Source organism: Triticum aestivum, chromosome 5A, assembly GCF_018294505.1.
Source record: "Triticum aestivum cultivar Chinese Spring chromosome 5A, IWGSC CS RefSeq v2.1, whole genome shotgun sequence".
Taxonomy (NCBI): Eukaryota; Viridiplantae; Streptophyta; class Magnoliopsida; order Poales; family Poaceae; genus Triticum; species Triticum aestivum.
Genome location: NC_057806.1, coordinates 560,325,956 through 560,338,610, shown reverse-complemented (window position 1 = coordinate 560,338,610; position 12,655 = coordinate 560,325,956). Strand labels below are relative to the sequence as shown.

The 12,655-nt window shown below is 49.8% G+C and overlaps 1 protein-coding gene across 3 annotated transcripts; it reads right to left on the bottom strand.

Moving 5' to 3' along the window:
• Positions 1-981: 981 nt before the first annotated feature.
• LOC123104761 (protein indeterminate-domain 5, chloroplastic) lies at positions 982-8,286 on the bottom strand. Of its 3 annotated transcripts, none has more exons than XM_044526639.1 (4): positions 8,127-8,286; positions 7,196-7,530; positions 6,688-7,084; positions 982-2,457 (listed from the first exon to the last, which is right to left on the bottom strand). In XM_044526639.1, exons 2-4 carry the CDS (start codon positions 7,329-7,331, stop codon positions 1,353-1,355), a joined length of 1,638 nt encoding a protein of 545 aa, XP_044382574.1. In that variant the 5' UTR covers positions 7,332-7,530; positions 8,127-8,286; the 3' UTR covers positions 982-1,352. The 3 variants fall into 3 exon arrangements, with proteins under 3 accessions (XP_044382574.1, XP_044382576.1, XP_044382573.1); XM_044526641.1 differs by lacking the exon at positions 8,127-8,286 and adding an exon at positions 7,838-8,120; XM_044526638.1 differs by lacking the exon at positions 8,127-8,286 and adding an exon at positions 7,653-8,105.
• Between the last annotated feature and the right edge of the window lie 4,369 nt (positions 8,287-12,655).

Genomic DNA, 12,655 nt, shown 5'->3' with positions numbered 1-12,655 from the left:
AGGATCTGCTGTCCGGACTCCTGTAAAGACCCCTAGTTTGCTGAAAAAATACGTCACAACACATCCGAAGAGCACGGTCTGAACGTATGCAGACAGTTTGAGGTCTGAAGATGCCCTTAATTAGCCAAAATGTGACTAGCTAGTGACTAGTGATCACATGAACAGTGTGACATTTGACAGGCCTCCCTGTGTTGCTATAGCTAGTGTTCTGGATCGGCCTGCCTGATGCACAGACTAGCATGCACCTGTCGTCTCTCTCTCTCTCTCTCTCTCTTCACGTGGACTTTGAGAGGGCCAGCTTTGTTCTGTAGCGTTCAGCTACATCCAAACGTTGCATAGCGACCCGGCACGTACCTTTTCCTGTGGCTACATTTGTATACGTCAATCCATCTCTATATGCATGTGTGGTGCCTCAGCCAGACCGGATCACAACACACACACAGTGAGAGCAGCAGTGCAAGCAGTTTTTGCTTGCAGACGATCGACGAGGGGCATGCAAAGTCAAGAGGCCAACCAAGATCGAGCGAATAATTAGTAGTACTCTAGTGGTGCATTCTAGTAGTACCACTCACAAGTCACAACCATAGCCAGAGCTAGCAGCAGCGGGTGCTCATCGATGAGCCATGCACTGGGGATGCGTGCTTTGGATCATCTGCTTGTATCTTCCTCCCCTGTCGTGTGCTTCCTGTCTGGTCTCGCCTGAGACCTACATACACGTACTACACGCTGATGCATCCATCCAGCCTCACTGACTGGTCATAAGCTGAGGACGTACCAGCTAATTTAATGCCCACTCTGCAGTCTGTGCTTGCTTGCTGATTAGCCCAGTCGTCCTTTAAGCTTTGAAAGCAGCGCCACCCAGAGAAGAAACCAACATGAAATATAAACCCCGTGCTGACATAGATATTGAATCGTATACTCTGATGATCATCACCCAGACATTAGCGCAGGCATGCACGCATGCATGTATCAAGCAGGCAGTAAAACTCCAAATGGTAACAGATTAAGTTCCGGTCTGGTCCGGTCCGGTCCGGTCTTCACATCTCGATCACATCCAAGTTCCAAGGAGACCGGCGGACCAAATGTACATCACATACATACATGCATGAAACATGGCAAAATTAAACTGAAATTCTGGTCTAGCTAGTTTGCCAAAGAGGACAAGTCCACTAATAATTAATTAACAGATGAAAGATTACCCAAGAAACTAATTTATTAACTTTGTTCTTCTAAATGCAGTAATATGCATGCTCTCTTCATTCTTCCATCGCCATGCACGCACCTTACCTTGAGAGCTTCCATGCATTATCTTGTTGTTTTTCTTGACGATAGATCGATCTTGCTGTATGTTGCTACTTCAGCTCGGCAGGGTCCAGCGAGCCCATGTGGAGCCCGGCGCCACCGGTGTGCCGCCGGGGCGGCCCCATGCCGGCTTGGACCACGCCGCCAGGGCCGACGCCGAGGAAGTCCCGAGTGCTCAGCTTGCCGTCGTCCACGGGGAAGCCCCCGCCGCTGCCGAACGCCCCGGCGCGACCGCCGGTCGTAGCACTGGCGCCGCTCCCGCTACCCAGAGAGTTCATGATGAGGTCATGGAAAGATTGCCTCTCGCTCGCCGCCGCTGCAGCGGCCGACGACCCGCCTTCACCGCCGCCGCCCCTCATACCCTGGCCACGGAGCAGCCCGGCGCCACCAGCGCCAGCGTTGTGGCTGCTAGTCGTCGCGCCCATCTGCGCGGCCTTCTGCAGCAGCGCAGTCGCGGACATCTGCGGGAGCCCGCCGCCCGCCTCAGACGAGCTGTAGAGCGAAGGGAAGCCCCCGCCACCACCTCCTAGGACGCTGCCGGACGCGACCATGCTGCCATTCTCTCCATTTCCATTGCTGCTGTTGCCATTTCCGGCGCTGCCGTTGTACTGGTTCTGGAAGACCAGGCGCGAGTCCTGGCCGCTCCCGTTGCCATTGCCTGAGAAGAAGCCAAGGTTCAGGAGGTTGTTATTGCCGTTGCCGCCGCCGCTTCCCTGGTGCTGGTCCGGAAGTTGCATGAGGCCATGGAAGGCCGCGGGAGACTTTCCCTGGAGGACAGAGCCCTGGTTGCCATGGGAACAGTGGACGTCATCCTCGGCAAAGTCCTGCGCTGCGCCGCCGCCCATATAGAACGGGGAGGAGTTGGCGGCCTGGGAGCGGAACATGGAGGACCCCGAGGAGGATGGCATGAGGTGCTCGAACTGACCGGCGTTGCCGCTTCCGCCACCAAGGTTGAGGACGTCGATGGCCGAAGCTGATGAGTGGTGGCCGGATTGGTCTGGGAAGCCGCTGGGCATCTGGGGCGCCATGCCGGAGAGATTGCCGAGGGCCATGTTGCCAGGGCCGCCGTACATGCCGGCGCCTATCGGCGGCAGCCGCGCGCTCTCCTGGGCCAGCGCGTCGCAGAAGGCGCGGTGGGTGATGAAGCTGTCCCTCCTGCATGCGTACGTGGAAAAAATGTCAAAAACTTTCCATGCCTAATGCGCATGGGTGCAAGTCACATTACAATTGTCACCATATATATAAAAGGTCACATTATAATTTTCTGATCAAATAATTTAGAATCAAACATGCATCCTAGTCAAATTAAATCAAGGCGAAAATTCGACCTACAAATAAATTTCAGCAACAAAAATAAAGTATCAAACATGATACATGCATTGTGCAATCACAGGGGAGTATATGGAATTAGTTGGCTAATCAGGTGATGAACTGAATTTACCATTTAATGGTCAATCATTGGCTAACTACACAAATATTGGCAACAATAATGACACATGCAATATAATTTGCCTTCTCTCTTTCTTTTTAAACATAATTCGTCTTATCTAAGAGAACGCCAAATCCCCCAATCGTGGTTGATTTGGATGCGGGCGGCTATGGAAGAGCTCGCTCGTCGGCTGATAATTTAGGTACTCTTGTAGGAATTAATCGGGAATCTACCGATCATTAACAACACTGTCAATGCCACCACTGTGAAAGAAAACATGCCATCAAAAGATCAATTGCACATCCTATCAACATTATCGCATCACAAACTACTGGACAACCAGATATACATAACATATCATTCAGAACTATAAAAAACCCGAAACTTGTCTTGTAGCAACACACCGGATGGCCCCCCCCTCTCTCTGTGTATCTCTCTCTTTCTAAACACAATACATACCAAAACATTGAAATGAATAATCATTTAAATTCTAATTTTGAAATTTTGTGTGATTTTAGTGGGTAGAAAAATATGTGTGTACCTCAAAATTTTGGATTATATCCAAACTAACACAAAATGATATTTAAAACTGGTCAAATTTCAATGAATATTGACAGAAATAATTGACGTTTATTTTGCAAATAATGATGAAGTTACCCTAAATGTGGTGATTTTTACGCCAGTTGAGTAGCTTGCAATACTTTAGTGTGACCCTCTATATAAGATTGTCGTTTGTTTTGCTATCTGAGGCAATGCTAGCTGGCAATTAATTTTGACCGATGATTTTTAGAAATATTCTGACCCGATCCGACAAAGCAGATTAAGTTATAGATTGCACAATGCTTTATTTTGTAAGGAAAAAAATTACTAAGATGAAAATATAATGATATCATCAAAATGAGGCAAAACTAGCCAAAGGTGCATGACAAATATGCATCTCCCTAACTATAGTAATTCAAGAAAATTAACCTGTGATGCCCAATCTCTTTCACTCTCTCTCGAACACAATATTTCACAAAACTTTGTAGATTTGCCTTCTATTTAACTAGTCATAAAATATGTTTACTAGAGGGGGAAGGTGGGGGGGGGGGGAGCGTCAAATTTTGGTTTTCCTAATTGTTTGCATATAACGACGAAGTTGCTCTAAATGTGCTGATTTATTACGCCAGTTGTGTAACTTGCAATCTTTTACTGTGTTCCTGTATATAAGATTGTCGTTTCTTTTGCTATCTGAGGCAATGCTAGCTGGAAATTAATTTTACCGATGAGTTTTGAGAAATATTCTAATCTGATTCGACGAAGCATATTAAGCTATAGATTGCACAATGCTTTATTATGCAAGGAGAGAAAAAATACTAAGCTGGCAGCAAAATGATATCATCAAAATGAGGAAAAAGTAGCCAAGGTGCATGAAAATATGCATCGCCCTACCTATAGTAATTCAAATAAATTAACATAATCTTTCTCGCTTGCCAACATAATCTTTCACAAAATTTTTATATATTTTCCTTCTATTTAACTACTTATAAAACCTGCTTAGTATAGTGGGTAGGCGAGAGGTGGAAATCGTCAAATTTTGGTTTTATTAATTGTTTGCCTATAATGATGAATTTTCTCTAAATGTGCCGATTTATTCACCAGTTGGGTAGCTTGCAATCAATTACTATGTTCATCTATATATGATTGTCGTTTCTTTTGCTATATGAGGCAATGCTAGCTGGTAATTAATTTTGATTGGTTATTTTTGAGAAATATTCCGATCTAATTTGACAAAGCAAGTTAAGCTATAGATTGTACAATGCTTTATTTTGCAAGGAAAGATAATAATAAGTTGAAAGCTTACTGATATCATCAAAATGAGGCAAAACTAGCCAAAGGTGCATGACAAATATGCATCGCCCTACCTATAGTAATTCAAAAAATTAACCCGTGCTACCAAATCTCTTTCTCTCTCCCCAACACAGTATTTCACAAAACTTATAGATTTGCCTTCTATTTAACTACTAGTCATAAAATTTGTTTACTAAAGAATGAGGCGGAAATCATCATTTTCCCTACGTGTTTGCATATAATGATGAAGTTGCTCTAAATGTGCTGATTATTATGCCAGTTGTGTAGCTTGCAATCCTTTAGTGTCTTCATCCATATAACACTAACGCTTCTTTTGCTATCTAAGGCAATGCTAGCTGACAATTAGTTTCGGCGGATGATTTTTAAGAAATATTCTGATCCGATTCAAAAAAGTAAGCTATAGATTGCACAATGCTTTGTTATCTACGAAAAAATAATACTAAGCTGAAAGCATAATGATATCATCAAAATGAGGCAAAACTAGCCGAAAGTGCATGACAAATATGCACCGCCCCAACTATAGTAATTCAAAAAAAACGTGCTACCAAATCTCTTGCTCTAAATGTGCCGATTTGTTTAGCCGGTTGGGTAGCTTGCAATCCTTTACTGCATGCATCTATGCTAGATTGTCGTGTCTTTCGTTATTTGAGGGAATGCTAGCTGGCAATTAATTTTGACCAATGATTTTTGAGAAATATTCCGATCCGATTCCACGGAGCATATTAAGCAATGGATGGCACAATGCTTTGTTATGTACAAAATATAATACTAAGCTGAAGGCGTAACGATCATCAAAATGAGGCAAAACTAGCCAAAAGTGCATGACAAATATGCACCGCCCCAACCATAGTAATTCAAAAAAAAAATCAGTGCTATGAAATCTCTTGCTCTAAATGTGCCGATTTATTACGCCAGTTGGGTAGCTTGCAATCCTTTACTGGGTGCATCGATGATAGATTGTCGTCTCACTCGTTATTCGAGGGAATGCTAGCTGGCAATTAATTTTGACCGATGATTTTTGAGGAATATTCGGATCCGATTCCACGGAGCAGATTAAGCTATAAACAGCACAATGCTTTTATTTTGTAAGAAAAAAAAGGACTAATCTAAAGGCATGATAGGATCATAAAAAATGAGGTAAAACTAGACAAAGGTGCATGACAAATATGCATCGCCCTAACTAACTATAGTAATCTGTTACATGTAAGACAAGACCGGCATGTACATGACACGACATGCATCAGGTAAAAGCCGCAGCAGCAGGCTTTGTGGCTAATCCATCCATCGGATGCTGCTGATTGCAAGCTAGCTAGCGAAAGCTAACAGCAGGCCAGGCATGGCCAGCGGTACGTACTTGGCATGACTTTGCCAGTTGCCATGCATCACATGAGAAGGCAAGGAAGGCTGCGTGCTGCGCCATGGCTGCGCTGAGACGGGAGTGCTGCAGGCAGCATGTATGTCATCACGTGAAGACACAGGTGGGGATCCATGCCATGCCAGGTCGATGCAGATGAGAGAGAGTGGCAAGAGTGCGGATTCCGAGGTGTAAAAAGGCGGGACTGCCGCCAGATGACCGTGTCAGGGTGTGCCCTGGCTGCATATCTCCAGTCCCCTCTCGACAAGAGCGATTCACGTGGGAGCAGAGCAGAGGGTCGACTGCTAGCTCTAGCTGCATCCTCCATCCATCCCCTTCCATTCTCTCTCTCTCTCGCTCTCTCCTCTCGCTCTCTGCAGGGAATCCAATTCCAATCCAACCAAGCCAAAAGTTGCGCGCACACACATACACACAGACTCGAACACGAGAGCTAGCCCATGTCCCTAGCTAGGCGGGCACGTAGTACCAGCAGTAACAGCCCTAACCCTAGGCAGCTACCTATGGCTAGCATCCCATCCGTCCATCCATCCATCACCACCCGTCAAATCGAATCGCCCCTAGCAGCCTAGCTAGCCCCTCATCAAAGTTTCATCATGACCCAATCATTCGCGCATGCATATCCAAAATCGAACAGCAAACAGTATAAGCACACGCCTGTATGAACTGAAAATGAACTGAAACATCGATCTTGGACGGAAGGATGGATCAATGGCGTGCGTGCATGGTATACCTGGAGAAGAGGGTGCCGCAGTCGCAGCGGTACTCGCGGGTGCCGCAGGTCTTGGAGTGGGCCTTCCAGTCCGACTGCACCGCGTAGCGCTTGGCGCACTTGTCGCACTTCCACTTCTTCTCGCCGTGCTTGCGGCAGTAGTGCTTCTTGATGCCGGTGAGGTCGCCCAGCGCGCGCGCCGGGTCGTGGTGCACGCACGTCGGCTCCGGGCACAGGTACACCCGCCGCCGCGTCTCCTTGGGGTTCTTCTGCTTCAGCTTCCACGGCAGGTTGTGGCCGCGACGGTGCAGCTGCAGGTTCTGCTCCCGCTGGAACCCCTTGCCGCACACCTCGCACACGAACCGGTTCGTGGCCATCAGGGACCGCGGCGACAGCGCGATCACCTCAGCATCAGGATCTGCATCAATACAGATTACAGAGAGACCGATACTCAATTAATAATCACTTACTAGTAGAATTATGATTGGTTAATGGAGTAGAATAGTAGATGGACGGATTAATTACTCACTTGGGTTGCCCGGCTGGTTGCGCTTCTTCTTGGGCGCCGGCGCGGCGGCCGGAGCGGGAGGCTGCTGCGCGGGCATCAGCGGCTGCATCTGCGCGTCGGAGAGGCCGAAGAAGGGAGCGGAGGACGCGGCGGCCATGGATGAATCGGAAGAAAACAAGATTAGGTAACAGCTTCCTCCAATTGCTTGTTTGTCGTCGTCGAGTTGGGTTCAGGTGAGCCGAGCGCCGCCACACACCGACCAGTCCAAGCCTGTCCAGCCCAGTCTAGAGAGCACAAGCCGACGACACGGCGTGTACGTACGTTCCTTGCTTGCTCCCGGCGTCTTGCGGACGGATCTAAAAGACAAACGAAAGAGAGGATAGATGGATCAGAATTCAGAATAGATAGCCGCGCCGCCGCGCATGTACGTGAGAAAGACATAAATATGACCAAGATCCAGCGAGCAGGCAGCAGCAACCATGTATGTAGAGGACAAACCAAGGCACACACACCATGCCATACCCCTTGCGAGCAAGAGAACAAAGCAAGGGAGATGACAAATCCACAGGTATCTGCCTATAAGCCACCCACACAACACCCTCGCACACACGCGACGCAAGGAAGGAGGAAATCGACAGACGGAGGACGAGGAGGGGCACGCACCGCGCCAAGCTAGGAGAAGAGTCCGGCGAGAAGATTGCTCAAAACCAACACACCCACCCACACACACACACACGAGAGAGAGAGAGAGGAGGGATGGGTTGGGGAAAGGCGAGTCGAGGAGGGCTGGGGGTAGTGGAGGAAAAGGAACCAAACCCAGCCCCTCAAAACAACAGGAGCAAGGCACCAAACGGCGGACAGCAAGCGGCCGGGGACGACGACGATAACAAAGATATAGAAAACGGTGCGTGATTCCGATGGAGAATTTGGGAGGGCGGTCGGCGAGCCCTACCCGCTTGTTGCTTTCCCCTCCGGCCGCTTCCCCTCGCCTTGGAGTCTAGGGGGGGATATGATATCTGCTCTCTTCTCTCTCTCTCTCTTCCGCTCCGGGAGTGGTTGCAATGGCTTGTAGCTGAGGGCCAAATATATCGCCGCGCCGAGGGGGGTTGGAGGAGAGCGGGGGCCGTGGTCGCGAGGTCCACGCGCGGGCGGGGCCCACGGGTCGCGTGCACGGTCGCCCTCGTGCCCGCGGCTTGATTCTGCGACCTGTACACGTCGACGGCAACGTGCGGGCCTATCGGGGCCGTCGTTCGGGCCGATCCGACGGCCGGGGGTCAAGGGGTGTTTTGCATGGATCGGACGAGCTGGCGTGTGGGGGTCGATCTGGTGGTGGCCGGGTCACGCCGGCCGGCCGTCCGTGCGCCTGCCCGGCGTTGTCCCGGCCACCCGTGCGCGTACATGCATGCGATGCGAGTGCAACTGACGGACGGTGGGTGGCGCACTGGCTGGCAAGCAGCTAGCTGGCTGGCTGCCGCTACACTCCTACTGCTGGGCGTGCAGGCACGCACGCCACGTACCAACAAGCGTGTAGTTGTGGTCGATGCTGTGCGGAAGAAGCCTGACTGATCCACTGACACTGCTGGCGTGAATGAATATAGTGCCGCTTAGATGGAAGTCCGACGGGCAGCCCTCGCCTTGACGAACGTCGGCGCTGAAGGAGTACCGTGTTAAAAATGTTTTTAGTCGAGCGTTGAAAATGTCAAGTGTTTATTTTTATCCTATGTTTACAATTATTATTATTCTTTATTCCTTTGACTACGTCAGACATGATATTTTGGATGCAATTTAACCTTCGCGTATAACCGTGCCCCCCTACGACCACGTGTCGAACTGCGATAGGTCGCCACATGCTGCCGTGACATGGTAGGGGGCGGGGGGCACCCATGTGCACCATGCGCGCTCTTCCTACCATGGAGCCCGCCCTCCGACCACGTGTCGAACTACGATAGGTCGCGACACGCTGCCGTGACGTGCTAGGGGGGCAGGGGGCACCCACGTGCACCATGCGCGCTCTTCCTACCATGGAGCCCGCCCTCCGACCACGTGTCGAACTACGATAGGTCGCGACACGCTGCCGTGACGTGCTAGGGGGGCGGGGGTACCCACGTGCACCATGCGCGCTCTTCCTACCGTGGAGCCCGCCCTCCGACCACGTGCCGAACTGCGATAGGTCGCGACATGCTGTCGTGACGTGCTAGGGGGCGGGGGGGTACCCACGTGCACAATGCGCGCTCTTCCTATCGTGGAGCCCGCCCTCCGACCACGTGTCGAACCGCGATAGGTCGCGACACGTTGCCGCGACGTGCTAGGGGGCGGGGGGCACCCACGTGCACCATGCGCGCTCTTCCTACCGTGGAGCCCGCCCTCCGGCCACGTGCGGGAGTGCGCTAGGTCACGATACGTGCTAGGGGCGCCCACCCACGTGCACCACACACATTCTTCCTCTCTCTCACACACACAGGCCCACCATGCATGGAGCCCGCCCGCCCTCCCACCACGCGTGGGAGCGCTCTAGGTCACCAGACGCTGCTGAGATGTGCTAGGGGGCCCACCCACATGTACCACGCGCACTCTTCCCCTCTCTCTCTCACACACACAGACCCACCATGTAGCCCGCCATCCGACCACATGTGGGAGTGCCCTAGGTCACGGCACGCTCCTGAGACGTGCTAGGGTCCCCACCCACGTGCACCATGTGAGCTCTTCCTCTCTCACACACATACATACCTAATTTGGAGCCCACCCATGTGACCTTTTTCTTAGGCTTTTTGAAAGTTGAAAGTTGAAACTCCCAAAAGTTCAAATATAATTTTCTAGAGTTTGAAATCCAAAAGCCACATCCCTGTTTTTCTGTAAGTGCATACATGCATTTTTGAAAGTTGGTAAAAGCAGGAATTCCCAGAAAGGAAGTATGACCATCTTCGGAAGTTTCCAAAACAAAAGAAGCCCTGTCCGAAATTGACATATGATGTGTGTACATCTATTTAGAAAGAGGCCTGATCGGGGCAACTGACGTGGACATCACCTTTACATCCAGGCAAAGAAGAGGGGTAGGTGATGGTGTCCTGGACTAGGGGGTACTCACCACGTCGTCTCCCGGCCAGATGGGCCAGGCCGAGGATCAACCAAGGGGGCTCACTGGTGGGCCAGATACAAAAGACCCACGGCGCATGCAAGGAAGGTTCCCGAAGACTTGGTGCATACTTCAAGACTTAAACGTCAATTATATCACGACTTACCATACACGTAGCTGACATATTTGTAACCGTAGACCCCTCGGCACCTATGTAAACCAGTGGTAGGGTACATAGAGGGATATAGACAATCTCGTGGTAGAAACACATGTACTATGTACTCCATCCACAATCAATATGGACCAAAGCAGGACGTAGGGTGGTATCTCTCTGAGAGAGCCCGAACCTGGGTAAAACCTCGCATCTACTGTGACTCTCATGTCAATTCTATCAACTCGGGACCCCCTATCCTAAATTCACCGGAATCGATTCCGATATTGATGGCCCATGCAGGTCCCCGCTGATAGCTGATACGTCTCTATAATTTTTTTATTGTTCCATGCCAATATTATACAACTTTCACACACTTTTGGCAACAATTTACATGATTTATTGGACTAACATATTGATCCAGTGCCCAGTGCCAGCTCCTGTTTGTTGTATATTTTTTGTTTCGTAGAATATCCATATCAAACGAAGTCCAAATGCGATAAAAATTACGTAGATTTATTTTGGAATATATGTGATTTTTTGGAGGTGGAATCAATGCAAACAGAGGCCCACAACCTCCACTATCCACCAGGGCCCGACCCACACCCCCTAGCGCACGGTGGTGCCTAGTGGGCACCTCGTAAGTCAGTTGGCACCCTTCTTTCGGCGCAAGAAAAATAATATATGGAAAAAATTGTGTTAAAATTTCAGCGCAATTGGAGTTACGGATCTCCAAAAAATAGGAACGCGAAACAGAAGAGAACAGAGAGAGAGATCCAATCTCAGAGGGGCTCTCGCGCCTCCGCCGCCATAGAGGCCATGGACCAGAGAGGAAACCCTCCTCCCACCTAGGGGGAGGCCAAGGAAGAAGGAGGGGGCTCTCCCCCTCTCTCCTGGTGGCGCCAGAGTGTCACCGGGGTAAGGATCGTGACGACGGTCTACACCAACAATCTTGCTACCGTCAACACCAACTTTCTCCTCCTCTATGCAGCGGTGTAACCTCTCTATTCCTGCTGTAATTCTCTACTTAAACATGGTGCTCAAGTCTATATATTATTATCCAATTATATGTGGTTACCCTATGATGTTTGTGTAGATTTGTTTTGTTCTATGGGTTGATTGATGATCATGATTTGTTTGAGACGTATATCTTATTTTGGTGTTGTCCTATGGTACCCTCCATGTCGCGCAAAATGTGAGGGACCCCTATTGTAGGGTGTTGCAGTACGTTCATGATTTGCTTATGCTGGGTGGCGTGAGTGCCTGAAACAGATACCCGAGTAAGTCAGTTGTTGCATATGGGAGTAAAGAGGACTTGATACTTAATGCTATAGTTGGGTCTTACCTTAATGATCTTTGGTAGTTGCTCTAGAGTCCAATCATAAGTGCATATGATCCAAGTATGGAAAGTATGTTAGCTCATGCCTCTCCCTCATATAAAATTGCAATATTGATGACCGGTCTAGTCATCGATCGCCTAGGGACAAATAACTTTTTTGTGTGACAAAAGCTTTCTACTAAACAACTAATTTCTATTATCTTGCAATTTACTGTGGGGAATCCAAACGTGCCGCCTGCACGGCCCCTGGGGAATAGGCGAGTTTTATGGCGAGTGGGGAGGCGCTTGATATTCACTGCCTTTATAAGGGGATAATGATTCACCTCTTTCACCCACGCCTTCTTTCTTTCCGCCTACCCACTCTCGAGCTCCAGCTCCCAAGTTCTCATCTTTTCTGCCTCAAGAAAGCACTCCGACCATGTCCGGAGCGCAGGGCAAGTGGATGGCCTCCACCATCAAGGTGAAGGACATCACCCAGCTTTGGGAGGCCGGATAATTGGCCAAGGAGGTCGCCCATCGGCTTCTTACCGAGGGACAGATAGTCCCTACCCCGAAGCCCTATGAGAGGGTGGTTTTCATCCCCCACTTCGTCCGCGGGCTGGGATTTCCACTCCACCCCTTCGTCCGCGGTCTCATGTTCTACTATGGGCTGGATTTCCATGATCTGGCCCCAAATTCCTTCCTCACCATGTCGGCATTCATCGTCGTGTGTGAGGCTTTCCTCCGCGTGCAACCCCACTTCGGATTTTGGCTGAAGACCTTCAATGTGAAGCCGGAGGTGGAGGGAGGCAAACACGTAGAGTGCGGAGGCGCCATGGTGAGAAAAATGTCCAACGTCCCGTGGCCCAAAGGCACCTTTGTGGAGACCGTCAAGGGGTGGCAGAAGTTGTGGTTCTACGTCACAGAGCCCCGCGACAC

Bases quoted from the DNA above. Each gene is read 5' to 3' on its own strand.
- LOC123104761 (XM_044526639.1), bottom strand. From the start codon at position 7,331: ATGGCCGCCGCGTCCTCCGCTCCCTTCTTCGGCCTCTCCGACGCGCAG. The intron at 7,085-7,195 runs GTGAGTAATTAA...GTATTGATGCAG, and splicing joins CAACCAGCCGGGCAACCCAA to ATCCTGATGCTGAGGTGATC. The intron at 2,458-6,687 runs GTATACCATGCA...GTACGCATGCAG, and splicing joins TGCGGCACCCTCTTCTCCAG to GAGGGACAGCTTCATCACCC.